The following is a 17,027-nucleotide window of genomic DNA, read 5'->3' on the forward strand; positions in this document are numbered from 1 at the left end:
ATAAATTCTAGGTAAATTACAAGCTTAAACGTAAGAAAATATTAAATACTCATAAAACATTTGGAGTAGGGATGATCTGAGTGTAACACCAAAGAAGGAGAAACCCTATAGTAAAAGATTAATAAATTTGATTACATAGAAATGTCACTCCTCTGTTCATCAAAAACACTCTAAGCATTTAAAAATAGGTGAATGTCTGGAGAAGAGGAAAAAATGAATCACATGCTTTTGCCTTTGAGAGATGTATTTAATATATTTAGGGAAATAGGTACTACAAACAAGGTCGCTTGAATTATTTTAAATTGCAAACTTATCTCTGACATAATTTCTCAGAATGTCATTGGACATGATATGTTTTGTGTTTTCACTCTCGGTATAGGGAAATCTAAAATTTGTAGTGGATGGCGACACTCCTTTTATTGAAAATGGCAAGGTCGTGTCCATCATCGCAGAGTTGCTGTCTACTAAATCAGACATGGTGGAGAAGGCTCTCCTGTACCGGACCGTGGCCACCGGGCGAGACATCATCGACAAGCAGCACACAGAGCAAGAAGCCAGCTACGGCAGGGATGCCTTTGCCAAGGTGGGGTTCCGCCCATGCCTTCGGCCTGGCCTTGACCTCCAAAGCCATTTTAATGAAGTTCTGGGAGGGTGTGTTCAGATGTTCCTTGTAAGCAGGTCAGGGCTATTAAAAACTGTGATGACACATTTCATTCATTCACAGTCTTATTAAAACCCCCTGCTTGTGAGCTTCATGGCCAGGAACATTCTGAGAAAAGCTGAAGCCAGTGACACTTTCTTCTCAGGGTCCCCTTGTGGCCTTGTTGCTTTCCTCGCTCACGAATGCTTTAGGTGGAGTCTTCAAGCCAGCTGACTGAATTTTGAGTCTTTTTCACAGCTGTGAGCGGTGGTGGTGTCAAAATTTATCAACCATCCTCCTCAGAAGTCGTTCACCTTGCTTCCCTTTTTTGCCACTACAGATAATACTGCAAACTCTTGAACATTCTTCTACTCTGGTGCCTTTATTTCATTTGGATGGACTCCCAGGAATGAGCTGGCTGGGTCACGGGGTATACTAATTTTAAACTTGAAATTTACAGATGTCATGTACAGTAGTAATTCATGATTACTTTGATTTTTATTACTAGTGTGTTTGAACTTCTTTTCATAATTTTTAAAAGTATTGAAATCTACACTGAGAATTGCTTGAGAATAGCCTTTTTACCTTGGGTGTATCCTTTGTACCTGCTGTCTTTTTATTTTCAATTTGTAAGTGCTCATACCCTTCACCCTTTGTTGCCTATGTGGCAAATGTTTTTATTTTCCCAAGTATAGCAGTTTTATTGTTGGTTGATTAAGTTGTTTCATAGTCCTCTTCTTACTCTTGCCTCAGGTTTGATTTTTGGTCTTCGGTGGAATTCGAATTTGTCCAGGTCCAATGGAGAGAGATTGGAGGATTTTAAATAGGGGCATGATCATCAAGATTAAAATTTTAAAACAATCACTCTGGCCTTATTACAGGGAATCTTATGGGGGAGGTATGGCAAGAGTGAGAAAGCAAGGAGCCCTCTTAAGAGGATATTTCAATTATCCAGTAATTTAAATTAGAAGAGAGGTGATGGCAGCTATGATGAGAAGGGTAGCAGTAGAAATGGGGAGAAGAGGATTAGTTGAGATGGATGCTATTTGGAAAATAAACTCCACAGAAGCTGCTAGGGGGGCGGAATCAAGGATAGGTCCTTGGGCCTCCCCGGTGGCGCAGCGGTTGAGCGCTGGGTTGCGAAGCTGCGCGCGGCCTCTGCGGCGCCGGTTCGATCCCCGGCTGCTCCCCGGCCACCGGAGGAGGGTCCCACATGGTGTGCAGACCTCGCCTGCCGCCCGCTGCTCCCCTCAGCAGTGTACTTCAGTCCTTCTGCCTGCTCTGCTCCCCGCTCTGGCTCTGGTGAATTCTCTCACCCTCCCGCGCTTCTGACTGTACCCAGTGCATGTATAAACAAAACAAACAAACAAACCAGCAAACAAATAAAGCATGCCTCTATAAAAAAAAAAAAAAAAAAAAAAAAAGGATAGGTCCTTAATCTGGTTTCACTCCAGCCTACCCCTCCTGTCTTATTTCATACCATATTCTAGCCTCCTTCACTCTAGCACATTAGTCTTTCAGGCCTTACATGTTATTTTCATCTTCTGCCACTGTGTTGTTTCTTCTACATGGTCTACTTTTCTCTCCCCTCTTGCCTGATTAACTCACTCATCCTCCTAAAATCTCAGCTTACTTTCTCAGAGAGGCTTCCCCTGACCTTTCTGAACACTGAACAGATTAAATTCACCTCAGGACCCATGCATCTCACAATTAGTAATTTCTGTGTGTATGACTTTCCCCTTCACCCTACTCGGTAAGCTTCTTGGAGAATAAGCCATGTTTGTGTTTGCGTAGTATTGTCTATCCAACAAACTATGTGTTGCTCATACTTAACAAATATTTGTTGACTAAGTACATTTCTAAGTTTCTGATGCCATTTATTCATGGTTAAAAGTAGGATAGGAACAGTATTGGAAGGTGGATGATTAAGAATCCTAACAGGACTTAAGTTTGAGATGGTAGTGAGACATCTAAGGGTATGTCAGGTGGGCGGTGAGGAATGAGTCTGAAGCTCAGAGGAGAGGTCTGTATTGGGATAATTCTTCTGGGAGTAGTATTAGGATGCCTCAGAGAGAAGGTGTTAGAGTGACGAGATGAGCACCAGCAGGTACTCCAGCTATCAGAGGTCAGGTGGAGGGTAGGTGGGTGACCCCACTAAAAGTCACAAAGAAGGAGCAGCTGATGAAATTAGGGGAGGATTACAACAGTTTGCTATCATAAATCCCATAAAGGAGAACTTCGTGAGAAGAGAGTTAGAAACTAGTTTGAGCAATGCTGAATATCCTAGTTAGATGTCTATGTTGAGGAACAGAAAGTGTCTGTGTAGCAGTGTTGGGGTCTTTGACAAATCATCTCAGTGGAGTAGAGGGAAATTAGAGAAGGTTGGAGTGATCGAAGAGTAGTAGAGAGGAAGTGAAATATGAGGCAATGTGTATAGGTGGGCAGCAGGTGGCTGGAAGGAGGCCATCGGAAGGGCTTTCCAAAGCCTGGTGTGGCAGAGCATGTGTTACTGGGATGGTTTGGGGTGTGGTGCCTTTCTCCAGGTGTGTCTTGGTATGTGCACCCTTGTGCACTGGATATGCATTTGATTCTTGTGGTATTTCAAACTGTGGCCTTCTGCCTCAGACCTTTATTTAGCATTATAAACCAATGTTTATAGTTTTAGAACCCATAGAGCTTTAATGGAGCATACATATTAATCCATAGGTTCCCCACTTTTTATAGTCGATGAAATTACCAATAAAGCAATGAAGTAACTTGAAAGAGGAAAGAGGCAAACTGATGCCATAGCTGGACACAGAAGCAAAAGCACACCTGGAGAATGTTGTTGGAATGATGTTGGACTGCAGTGTAGAGGCGGCAGTAATGGCCACAGTGCAGGTCCTCTGATCCCATGCAGATCGGGCAAAGGAGGAGTTCTGGAGCCCTCAGTGGTTTTTTTGCAGGCTTTTATTGGGATTTAGCAGGCACACAGCAGGCAGGGGTGCTGGGAGGCCGGGAGGCTGGCAGGCCTCCCAGCCCCCAGCAGGTCTTCACTCTAGCTGGGCTCCCCAGAGTTCTCTGCTTCTCTCTCGGCTTCTGTTCGTTCTTCGCTTCTACTGGCGTCCCCGTGACGCCGCCCTTAAAAAGCCCAGTCTCAGCCCAAGTGAATCCCATCTACCTATGCCCATACCCTATTCCAGGTGCCCGCCATCAGGCATGCATTCAGGACCGCAAGGATCTGTCATCTATCCTGATGGCGGGAGGGCAGAAAAGCCTGACATTTTTCCTTACCCTACAGTCCACCCCCTCAGGGTTTTCTGCCATGTAGTCTTCATATGTACAATTTTCTTAGCAAACATAAACAATGCAGCCATGGCCCACAAAAGCAAATACATCACAATATAACAACAAAATACAACAGAACACAAATAAGTCCAGGCAGGGCCCCAACCTAGTGCAAAAGACAATTATTGGTACCAGCAGATGAGCCACCAAATCTGCTGCCGAAGGCACTGCTCATACAAGGGAGGGGAATCACTCACGGCATCTACTGTAACACACCAGGAGCCATCAGGCTTCCTGACCTCTGGCTGTAGTCTCGGCTACAAGCCACACACCTCATCCACCCCCAGGATGCGCTCACTCTGGGATTGGCGATTCTATTCTGTTGGGGGTAATCGCCAACCCTCAGGGTTTCTGTCTGCAGTCGCTCCATCATTCGGCCTTCATAGCCACCAATGCGACTCGCAGACCCCTGCACTCAGGCCAACCCATTGCACAAGCACATGGGTCAGGGATCCAAAGTCTACATTCGGATTGGGCTCCACCCCAAGCCACGTTCCCCACCCGTCCCCCAAGGACGGGTTCCTCAGCTCCTCACCCTCACTCGACAACGAGCAGGGCATCACCCACAGATGATTTTACGAGACTCACTGGCCTTCCTTGGTTTACTTAGTGCTTAACAGCCACTCAGGGCTTACCAAACTCAACATCAGTACCAGCTTTTGCCTTCTCAGTTGGCTTTTCTCCTCTGCCTGGCTGCTGGGCATACACAGACTGCTTTTGGCCATCAAGGCCCACTGGCCACCCCCAGATTCTCAAAAAAACATAACCTGCCAAGGTCCTCCGCCTTCTGGCAGGATTGTCAGTCCAAGCTCATCAGTCCAAGTCCATCAGTCCAAGTCTGTTGGCCTCTCCCTGCATCAGCACTGGCGAGCTCCGAATCGTGGTCCTCTCTTTCCCAACGATTCTGCTGCCTCAGGGGTCATTGGCTGGTCCTCTCGGGTATCTCCTTCACACCAGGTCTCGTCCTGCAGCTCTGGATCTCGTCCATCTCCTATGCCGCCATGACACCTCCAGCGTCGTCACAGGCACACACAGTCTGTTACTCCTTAGTCCCTCCAGGTCTTCGGAGGACTCCAATACCTGTCTGCATGGATCATCTTGCCAACTTATGCCAATTGTAGGGGCAGGAAGGGGCACTGAGCAGGCCCTCTAAGATCCAGCAGACCGGGCAAAGGAGGCGTTCTGGAGCCCTCAGTGGTTTTTTTTGCAGGCTTTTATTGGGATTTAGCAGGCACATGGCAGGCAAGGGTGCTGGGGGGCCGGGAGGCTGGCAGGCCTCCCAGCCCCCAGCAAGTCTTCACCTAGCTGTGCTCTCCAGAGTTCTCTGCTTCTCTCTCGGCTTCTGTTCGTTCTTCGCTTCTACTGGCGGCCCCGTGATGCCACCCTTAAAAAGGCCAGTCTCAGCCCAGGTGAATCCCATCTACCTATGCCCACACCCTATTCCAGGTGCCCGCCATCAGGCATGCATTCAGGACTGCAAGGATCCATCATCTGTCCTGATGGCGGGAGGGCAGAAAAGCCTGACATTTTTCCTTACCCTACAAGTGTGTATGACATACAGTAATCTCCTAAAAATCCCAACTGTTTCCTTCAGTTTTGCATACATCACATAGTTATTTTAACAGATGGTCTACATTTCTAATTCTGCTTAGGGTAATAACAGCTATGCTAAACAGTGAGAAGAAGAAAAATAGGAATTTAAAACTTCTCTCGCCAATCTAAACAGAGGACTCATTCCCAAATGAGCAAAAATTTACGATGTTATTTTCTTCACAGGCAATATATGAGCGCCTTTTTTGTTGGATTGTAACCCGCATCAATGATATTATAGAGGTCAAGAATTATGATACCACAATCCATGGGAAAAACACTGTTATTGGTGTCCTAGATATCTATGGCTTTGAAATCTTTGACAACAACAGGTAAACTCAATAAGATACTTAAAACCCCATTTTTTTTTATTTCTTTAAACATAATTTATTCCCTTTCTTGCAGCTTTGAACAATTCTGCATCAATTACTGCAATGAGAAGCTGCAACAGCTATTTATACAGCTGGTTCTGAAGCAGGAACAAGAGGAATACCAGCGGGAAGGCATCCCCTGGAAGCACGTGAGTGGGCTCTGGTGGGAAATGTCTTCATGTGTTTCACATCTTGTGGAGAACATCAAGTCTTCACATTTTAGATTTTTTTTATACCCTTCTTGGGTGCTCGAAGCATCTGATTTTACTTTTAATGTAAATACAGCTTGTTTTCAGGACTGATAGGTGGGGTTTCTCTAATTAGATAGGTGCTCTTGTTAGTGCCCAGAAAATGCAGAGTTACAATCAGCAAGCTTAACATTTTTCACACATGGGTTTTCTGGTTCATACGGTCTGATTCAAGTATCAGAGTTGAACATCCTACTGCAAGATCTTCAGAGTAGCGGCTTCTGCCTTAAATTGAGCTTTGCTTCCAGGTTCAGTTTGTTTTCCTTTCTCCTTTTCTTCCTTTTTCTCCTCTTATTCTAGTTTTCCTTCTCTACTGTGTAAGATAAATGGAATCTTTATTGTCTTCAGTTAATGTTCATATCCTCTGAAACCCATGTCTAAAAATGCTTGTCTTCTATTTTTATTTTCTGATTTATTTGTGACACACTGCAGTTGTCACCTCTCTTCTCCTGGTTCTCTGTGAACTCTTTGCTCTCATTCAGAAAAAAGAGACAGTGGTGTGGTGTATTAAATAGCTTTCTTGCCTCAAATTGTATCTTTGCTTTCCACTATGTGTGTTAAACGTTAGAATACCACAAAAAAATTTCTTTCAAGTATATTATTGTAATTAAAAAATTTTGAAAGTTCAAGTATGTTACTACTTACAAATAAGCCAAAGTGTGCATTACTACTTTATAATTGGATTACCTACAATTTTGATTTAAACGGTAAACTTTTATAGCACATTAAGATGTATTCAATTAAATTTATATGCGTTTTCTTAAAATAAATCTATTGTATAATACACAATTATAGCTGAAGCTTAAACTTTTTTGCAGCAAATATAATGATAAAACTTGTGTTCAGATGTAATTTGGGGATACTGGCCAAAAATATAGCCTTTTAACAATCAGAATATCAAATTCCACAGGCATAGTTGCTAAAGGGAAAAATCAGCAATGGTAGCAAGCGATTCCAAACATCTGAAAGAGGAATAAAAACCCTAGAAATGCAAAAATTCTTAGTGAGATAAACCAAGAGGAAATATGTCCTAGAGGAAATAGAAGACAAACCCCGAGATAACAAGTTACCAACTATATGGCAAGGTCCCCAAATTAGATAGAATCTGGGCAAGTATTTCCTTTAAAAACCTCAGACTTCTGAATATAGTATTTAATTTTTTTAATTTCTTATGGAAAATTTTGAACATACATAAGAGCAGAGGCCATAATATAAGAAACAGCCGACTTCAACAGTTGTCAGCGACTTGCTTCTTCTGTTACCCTACTCACCTATCCCCAGATTATTCCAAAGCAAATCTCAGATGCCGTATTGTTTCATCTCTAAACACGTCATTGTTTTTCTTTAAAAGATTAAAGAATTGTACAGAAACCATAACCATAATACCACTATCACACTGAAAAAAATAGCAGTAATTACTTAATGTTACCAAATCTCCGTCCATTCAGTGTTCACAGTTTAATACTTCCTCGGTTGCCTTATTTTTGTTTTCACAATTTGAATTTGGTTCCAAATGAGGGTCTTATGCTGCATAGGCAAGGTTTCTCGTCTATGTGTACATGTTTCTCCTCCATCTGGCTCTTTCTTTTTTTCCCTTGTAATCTTTTGTTGAAAAGAACAAATCATTGCTCTATAGAGTTTCCTACAGCCTGGATTTTGCTGTCAGATTCCTGAGATGTCATCTAATGCAGAAAACAGAGGACTGTTCCTTGTATGTTCTGTATTTTAGTTGTTAGATTTGGGGCCTGACTGGATTTGGGATCAATGTTTTTCTGCCAGTCTGTTTTATAGGTGGTATGTGAACTGGCTGTTAGCCTCGTCAGGGTAATAATGTTTGATTGTCTCCTTAATTGGTTACTTTTTAAGGCTTTTGGTACTGTACTTTATAAGTCCATTTTAGCTATCAAGGACTTGACTCATGCAGAAAGCTGCTCAATTTGGAGTGGGAAGAGGAAGGCCTAAGCCCTATGCCCCCGATTCACCCCATCATGTCTATCCTTCCCTCTATAATCTGAAGAAATCTGCTGGGAATGCCAGTTTGCTGGAACAAATTGGTTTGAAAACCACTACTTCAAGCAATATTTGAAGCCAAATTAACTCCCAAACTAAAAGTTACTGGATTCTTCAGTAAAAACTAAGTGGCTTTTAGTTATACAATTAGAATTTCAGGGAACTTAATTCTTTGGTCCTTAGGACAGAAAATTTAGTCATAGTCCAAAAGCCTAACATTACCTACTTTCTCAGTTCCTACTTTCTGAGTATTTGGGGGTATTTTTTTTGCATTTTTCCCCTAGTTATTACTAATTTATGCTTTCTCCCTAATTGGAAATGTAGTCCATGCTCACAATAAAGGTAAATATTTAGACCAGGTCGTCTCCATCTCTGTGCTACTCACATCTTGGACCAGGTAATTCTTTGCTGTGGAAAGCTGTGCTTTGCTCTATGTTTAGCAGCATCTCTGGCCTCCACCCACTGGATGCCAGTAACTCTAGTCGTGACTACCAAAACATGTTTCCAGACATTGCCAAGTACCCCAGTGGGGGCTAGGGGGAGCACAGTCAGCGTCTGTGAATCACTGATATAGACAAAACAGAAAAGTATTAAAAAGAAAGTAAAAGCCACCCAGTTTGCAGACTTTCAGTCCATGGAAAGAGAAGAACTTGGAAGTGTAGGCATGGAGCTAAAAGCCACAGACAAATAACTGGTCTAGGTCTTTGAATGTTAAATAGCATGGGACTGGAATATGCAGAGCACTTTAATAGCCTATTATGAGTGTATAGATCTTACAGAAAGCAATGGAGACAACTCTCAGTTTAGGTATCTATCTAAATCTACATGAATTTCATGTCAAAGTGAGATGGGACTTGTCAACACATAAGATTCCATGTATAATAATGTGCCCATCTTCAAATGATATACAGCTTTCCTGAGTTTGGCCAGTGTGTGCTCTCTGTGGGAGTACTGATTTTATGCTGCCAGTTACCAGAATAAGCAGGTGTAGAAGAGGAATTTTCACCTTATGTATATTGAAGTTGCTAAAAAGCCTGAAATTACAGCATCATCCAGTTCATGGGGGAAAAAAAAGCTTATTATTATCTGTTACAGATACTTACATCTCAGAATTAAATGTTTTAGATCGTACCCCAACAAATATCAAAACTCTGTTAGATCCATATATGCTTTTTCAATTTGGAGAAAGTGGAGAAGATGCTCTTTTGGATTTGAGTCATCCAGAACCATCTAACTAAAAGTGCAAGCTTTACATAATAACTTAATCTCAATAAGTTAAATATCAGGTTATTGTTATTCAGTGAAATCTGGATCATGTGGCTAATAATTAACAGATTGGGGGGCTGAGAGTATGAAGGAGTAGGGCTAGGTGCAGGATTTAGAGATAATTAAAACAGAAATTGGTAATAGGAGAAATGTCTATTTTATCATTTTTGCTTTAGCTATACTCATCTAAGACAAAATGTTTCATGATACAAAGTTAACAAAGACATTAAAAAATTAACCTGGTAGGACATGCTCACTTTAGTGTCAGACCTCACTGATGTTATTCACCATGTAGCTTTACTTACCCTGATACATATGGAGACATTGGTGCTTACTTGCCTGCACCTGCTTTCCTACAGATAGATTACTTCAACAACCAGATCATCGTGGACCTGGTGGAGCAGCAGCACAAGGGCATCATCGCCATCCTAGATGACGCCTGCATGAATGTCGGCAAAGTGACAGATGAAATGTTCCTCGAAGCACTTAACAGTAAATTGGCCAAGCATGGTCATTTCTCTAGCCGAAAGGTAATGTGTTTAATGAATACTTTCTCTTATTTTGATCTGTAAGAGTCTCCTCATTATATGACAGTATTAAATGACTTCATGTGTTGGATTAAAAGAGTGTCCCTCAACTAGGAAAGAAAGGCCATAATTATCCATGAAATTATGTATTGTTGTGGGTAAATTCAGCATCTCTGGTTTATAGGACAAGTTTGATAAAAATCATAATATCCAGGAGAGGGAGCTCCAGACTATTCAATTTGCTAGAAATAGGAAAAATGAACATGATTCTTTAGAAAGCATGATGTCATTTATAACCAATAGGTACAGAGTCCTTGTTCATGTGCTAGAATTTTGCTCCTGCATCTGATAATGCTGGCATTGAAACAGCTTTTGTCCTTGACTTTTTACTGTTCTCCTCAGTTATCAAATGTAGTTTGCGTGCTCTGCCATAGTTCTTCAGATTATGTGACTTTCTTGAAAATAAAGAAATTCTAGCTGTAATTGCAGTTATTACAAGGAAACTTATTCCTGAAATGAACGGGCATCCTTTTGACTCCCTACTTCACATTATAAGCATCTCATTTCTGTAATAATTGGCGGCAGTGTGGTGGGCCGACCTTTGTGTGGTGCCTGGCATGTGAAACGTTTGCCATTTCTCCAAGGAGAGACACATCATCATCCCCAAGTGCTCCCTGCAATGTCAGTTTGTCTAACAACCATAGGCCAGAGAACATAGGCCTCATGGTCCTTCACTTCCATGAAGAAAGGAGACCCTTTCATAATTCCATGTTGCTATATGAGGCACACTGTTTTGTAGTGCAAATAACTTTTTTTTTTAAAGATTTATTTATTTTTATACAAGAGCTGGGGTACAGGCCAGAGGCGCGGGAGGGTAAGAGGATTCACCAGAGACAGAGCAAGGAGCAGAACATTCTTTCCCAGAGCCCCACTTAAAATTATGTGGCCTTGGACCAACTACCTAACTTCTTTGAGTCTTAGCTTCCATGTATGTGAAAAAGACCTTGCAATACTTAAATATCAGTAATGAGGACTGAATGATATATGTGTGCCTGGCTGATAGCATGTCCTCAGCGTGGTCTTCCACAAGTGGAACATGTAGAGAAAAAAACAGTATCAGACAGGGTAGACTAGACCGTGTCAAGATTTGAGTTTCATAAAACAATAGAAGTCTGTTCTTTCTCAGGGACCCATATTTTTTCCCATCTCCTAGTTCTTCCATCCTTGAAAGACTGTCCTCTGCATCCAACTAGTGGGAGGAGAAAACAAAGTACTGAGGAGAATACCCACTTCTTAACTACCTTTGGCCTAGAATGGTAGCACCTCACTTCCATTGTCCAGAACTTGGTCAGTTGACCATTTCCAAATGCAAGGATGACTGGGAAATGAAGCCTAGCTATGTGGATTTCTGGTGAAAGACTGTGGTCTTCAAATAAGCCAAATATTCAAAGCAAGCCCCACACAGTGTGATTTCATTCATAATGATAGCATGATTTGTGACATTATTATCATCTAATTTTTAGTGGGAATATATATTCAGGAAGGTGAACATACATGTTTTTAAAATAATCTCCTTCTTGATTTTTTAGCTCTGTGCCTCAGACAAGATCCTGGAGTTTGATCGAGATTTTCGAATCCGACATTATGCGGGTGATGTCATGTGAGTACATCTTACCCTAGTATCTTACATGACAGTCTGCATGCAGCCTCATCTCAGAGACTATAACCAGGGAAAATAGAAATTGTATTCCTGTTCATTCACTTTCAGTCATTTTGTATGCCAGCATATTTTAATCTCTTCATTTAAAAAAAAAAATTGCACAACTTATTCATCCTTTGCTTTTCAAACACTGAGCACACCCTCTGTGGCCATGCATAGCCCCTGGTGTTGTCAGCACTCTGTCACAATCAGCTGATGGACAAACCAAGGTACATAGATGGGCCTTTCCCTGAAGCAGCTGACAGTTCAGTGGAGGATACAGGCAGGCATGTCACAAAGAGAAAGGGTTAAACTGGAGAGGCACAAAGCATTATGGAAACACTGAAGAGCAATAATGAATTCAGAGTGAGGAGCATAGAGAAGTCTTCCTGCAAGAAGTGATGCCCAGGCTGAGCCCTGACAGTAAACATCAGGAGAAAGAGCTGGGGAAAGAGGAGAGAGTGAGCTCTGACAGGCAGTCAGAGTGATAGTCACTCTGATAGTGATAGTCACAGTGATACTCAGCAGTGATAGTCACCACTGTGTGCGAAGAACTGCAGTAGCTGGGTAACTGTGGGAACAAAAACCAGTTCTACTGTATTGTTTTTCAAAACGTTATTTGAAAAAGTAAAATTCTCACTCACCACATTTTCTGATTACAGTGCAAGAAGAAATGGATATGAAAATATTACTAAGAAATATAAATACCTTAGTATTCAGTTTCCAATGGCCGCTGTAACAAATGACCACAAACTGGTAGCTTAAAAGAACAGAAATTAATTTTCTCACAGTGCCCAGAGACCACAAGTTGGAAATCTAGGGGCCAGCAGGGCCACAGTCCCTCTCGAGACTCTATGGGATTGTTCTTGCCTTTCCCAGCTCCTGGCAGCTGCAGGCATTCCTTGGCTTGTGGCCACATCGCTGTAGCCTCTGCCTCTGTGGTCACATTGCCTCTTACTTTGCTGTGTGCGTGTCCATGCTAAAACTCTCTTTGCCTCTGTTTTCAGGCTACACTTGTGATGGCACCTGGGTAGCATGGGATAAGCTGCTCCTCTCAAAATCCTTCATGTAGTTACTTCTTTACCATATAAGGCAACATTCCTTGTTTCCAGGGAATTTAGTAATGTCTTTCAGGGGACCATTTCTCAGCCTACACACTTAGTATGCTTTCACTCTCCACTGAACACACTCCTTACTTTAAAGTTCTCTCTTTTTCCTTTTTCTTTATGCTTTAACCTTAGGAATTCTATTCTTAAAACCCATGACAGGAAGAGAGCCAGAAAAATAAAGCAAATGATTATTTCTATAAATTCTGGAAAGACTTTTGAAGATATTTTAATAGCTGTTCCTGGTTTAAATTAAATCTCCAGAATCATAAAATAATATGGATCAAAATCATCACTCCATCTGTCTAATTAGCCTTTAGTGCTGGAATGGTACCATCTTCCCTTTTTTTCTTATCCTCTTCCCAGGTTCCAGAATACTGAAGAGGGGAAACCCACTGCTATAGAGGTCTCTTCCGCTGAAAATCCAGGCCTCACCTTTACAGGGGGGCTTTCATAAACCTTAGAATGACATAGGTGTAAAGCTGAAAAGAGGCTTAGATAGTAAAAATGTAGGCCAGCCCTTTGTTTTTTAAAGAAATTTGTTCAGAGTGTGTAAAATTCTTACCCAAGGTCACACAGCAAGTTTATAGAATAACAGACAATTGCCAGGTTCCCAGGCTCCCAGTTCAGATTGCTAGTTCACCTCCTTGTGGGTTAGTCCAGCCTCAGACTGCCTCTTCTTTCCTTAAGCCCTTTGATCCTTTTCTAGATTTTTGCTGGGTGTCTTCTCTGTACATGATACCTTATCAGGTATGATCCCTGTCCACAAAGAGCTTTCTATGTAAGATGCTCACAATCATGCATAGTTGTGTATATTTATGTATACTTATAGGTATGTATATTGTGTTCAAATAAATATACACCTGTACATGCATTTACATGCATACATTAATACAGCAAAAGATGGTATAAAATAATTGTCATGTGAGTAATAATAAGTGTTATCTGAATTCAGAATAAGCAAATGATATAATACTTCTAAGCTGTATGTGATAAATATGGGTAAGGCTGATGCTGGTTCTTAGATGCTAGGAATTATTTTTATAGGAAGGAGTGGGAAGGTGCTAAAAATATTCAGGAAATAGCAGCTCAGACCATTTGACTGGAGTGTATCCTTTTTGTAGTCTAGAAAAGTAGAAATGCCTGGGCAAGTAGATTGAGATCAAATCACTGTGAATGTTAAAGATAAAATACAAACCTTGAAGTTTGAATATTATGGGTTAGATAACAAATTAAAAGTCAGGTGACTGAAAGCACTAAGAATCCTAGACCTAGGTTAGAGGAGGCAAGGGAATAATTTTGGACTAACTGCCCACAAGCAGCACAGCATGAAGGAATTTTTTTCAGAATTAACTATGTAAGACTAAAATATCAGTGAGAGGTCAGGGTAGAGATCTGAGATTTGTCTACTTTGATGTGATTGTCAAGGAAGAAAATACTGGCAGGCAAGACGGCAGAGCTCTGAGGAGCAGATGCATCTAGAGTTACTATTTGCTCATCCTCTTAAACCTTTGATTTAATAATCCAGAATCCCTGATTACTTTTATACTTCAACCCTGAAATTTACTCTTGAGTCCATGCCTGTCACTGCAGTAGGACAGCTCCCATTTCTACCCTTCTTAGCAATTGCAACCTCAGCTGACTTTCAAGACCACACTCCCTGTATGCTGTCACTCCTGGCCTTCTCCTTTCTCTTAAGAACCCCATGCATGTGCCTGCTTTTGTCCCTGCCTTTAATGTTTCTCTGTGTGATCTGCCTTCCACTTTCTCCTCTGCTTATCCAGATGTTACCATCCTTTGCAGTTCTTGGATTCTCTCATCCCACCCTGAACACACTGAGCAAACCTTAGGCAGGTCACTTCACCTCCCCACGGATGAGACCGTTAGTTCCTGTTTGTCGCTGTTTTGCTTTTATCTTACAAATGCTGAATGATAAATGTCGCTATCTTAAAAAGTCATCTTCTTGAGGTAAGCAATAGACTAGTAGAAAATTATGGTCTTATACATAATGATGGCGTTGATATTTACTTTTCTTTTGAGGAAGTGAAGCAATAGCCCCTGTACTTGATAAATTTGATCATCTTTAACATAGCACAGGGTAGACCATGTTAGCTTTATAGATGATTGATTATAGTCAACAGTAGAAAGGCTTGTAGATGTCTAGAAAAACTTAAATGTTGCTCTTGCTTGGTGAATAATGCATGTATCCTATTTTTTTTTTTCTCTCCCTTAGCTATTCTGTCATTGGTTTTATTGACAAAAATAAAGATACTTTATTTCAAGATTTCAAGCGCCTCATGTACAACAGGTAAGAGTAAAGTTTTTCAATCATCTTTAAATTAAGCTTTTAGACGTATACATTGCATAACATGTATATACATGGTAATTTTATGTGAAAATTTTAAGAGTTTCTGGCAGATTTTCTTGTTCTTCTTAATCATGCTTAATGAATACAACATATTACTTTCTGATTATACAATCCTTCAACTTAGAGCAGAAACCTGCTACTAATATGGTTTTCTTGATTTCCCTTGGGTTGCCTCAGTTTCTCTGTATACTGCTGCCATCCTTCAGCACCCCCTGCCAGGGTACTAGCTATCCCTAGGCTAGGCCAGTGGTAATGGGAGGGTGTCAGTTAACATCTGACCCTGCTAAAATCACTACACACTCAGATTCTGACTATAGTGTCTGCCCCCGACTGTGAGACCTTTCAGGGTGCATCTAGTGTAAATGATGACAGATCTGGACAGGGGGAACAGAACAGCTCACAATCAAGGAAATGTGAAAAGGCTGTGTTGAAAGAAAACCAGACAAATAATAACAAGTTCAAACTTAGTATGAATATTTTGGAAAAAAGCCCCATGAAAAAGAGAAGAGACTCTTGACCAGCTGCTTCTTTTAAATTCAAAAACCCTAGTCACTCATTTGTGAAGTCTTCTCTGTGAGTTGGTCAACAGACCATCCAAAATGTATTGAGCCCATCTGAGCCACATATTCTTCATACTCTCAGATATAACTGGGAAAAGAATTTAGATAGAGTTCCTGCCCTCATAGATCTTTCATTCTGGTGGGAGTGGTGGGCAGTAAACAAGAAGACAACTCACTTCTAGGGAGTGACATTGTGTAAAGAAAAGTAAAGCATCAGAGGTGGAGGGTACAGATGAAAAAGGGCAGGGGAGGAAAAAGAGTGGTTGGAAAGGCCTTTTCAGAGGAGTGACATTTGAGCAGAAACCTGAGTGAAGTGAGGGAGTGAGCCATGGATGTTTGGGGGAAGTGCAGTCCAGGCAGGGAGAGCAGCTAGTACCAAGGCCTAAGGTGAGAATGAGCTGGGGTATATGAAGAAAAGCATGAAGGCAAATGGGGTTGAGAAGTGGGAAGAGTAGGAAGGAATGAATTCAGAGTTAAGCAGGACCTGGATCGTGAAGAATCCATGAGGCAAGGTAAGGATAAAGTATGAAGGGAAGCCACTGGAATTTTTCAAATGATATAATTTATATTTTAAAAAATCCCAGGGCTGCCATGTAAAACATATACAATAAAAGGCAAGAGTAGAAATAGGAAGGACAGTTTGGAAGCTAGGTTAGTAATCCAAGCTGAGTTTTGGATGGTAGTGGCAGAGATGATGAAAAGTGGTCAAATTGGGTGATATTTTGAAAGTGGCGCTAATAAAATTTGTTGATGGATAGGATGTGTGATGTGAGAGAAAAACAGAAATCAGAGATGATTCCAAAGCAATGGGGAAGGGATGCTTGATGTGGGAAAGACAAGAAGAGGAGCTAATTCGGTGGGGGATACCAAGAATTTTGTTTTGATAGATGTGTATTGGACATCCAGTTGAAAATGCCATATAGGCAATTGCATCTGGAACTCATGGTGAAGGTGGGACTAGAGACATAAACCCATGGCCATTGAGATATTGATGGCATTTAGGGCTATGCAATTAAATGAGATGGTCTAGGGTGAGCAGAGGTGAAAAGTAAGCGTGAGAAGAACTCAAAAGTCTAATCCCTGAGACTTGCCAACATTTAGACTCAAACAAGGAAGGAAGAACTAGTGAAGGAAAGAGAGAGCATGCCAGTGAGGGAGGAAGAAAAACCACAAGTCTGGTGTCACAGAAGCCAAGCCATAAACTAAAGTGCTTTGAGAAGAAAGTAATGATAAACTGTGTCAGTACTGGTCAAAAGCTGGAGTGGAGTGAGGACTGAGATTAACCAGTGGATTTGCTAATGTGAAGATGAGTGGG

At 41.4% G+C, this 17,027-nt stretch overlaps 1 protein-coding gene across 5 annotated transcripts in view; it reads left to right on the forward strand.

The window, feature by feature from the left end:
• MYO1D (myosin ID) overlaps positions 1-17,027 on the forward strand; it is a 342,372-nt gene that overhangs the window by 120,488 nt on the left and 204,857 nt on the right. For all 5 annotated transcript variants that reach the window (XM_037494454.2, XM_037494457.2, XM_037494456.2 and 2 more), the window contains exons 8-13: positions 380-583; positions 5,744-5,889; positions 5,963-6,077; positions 9,812-9,982; positions 11,569-11,639; positions 15,018-15,092. In XM_037494454.2, coding sequence (XP_037350351.2) covers positions 380-583; positions 5,744-5,889; positions 5,963-6,077; positions 9,812-9,982; positions 11,569-11,639; positions 15,018-15,092 — 782 coding nt within the window. The remainder of the gene's footprint in view (positions 1-379; positions 584-5,743; positions 5,890-5,962; positions 6,078-9,811; positions 9,983-11,568; positions 11,640-15,017; positions 15,093-17,027) is intronic.

This window comes from Talpa occidentalis, unplaced genomic scaffold (genome assembly GCF_014898055.3).
Source record: "Talpa occidentalis isolate TD23 unplaced genomic scaffold, MPIMG_talOcc4v2.1 talOcc4.7, whole genome shotgun sequence".
In the NCBI taxonomy this organism is placed as follows: domain Eukaryota; kingdom Metazoa; phylum Chordata; class Mammalia; order Eulipotyphla; family Talpidae; genus Talpa; species Talpa occidentalis.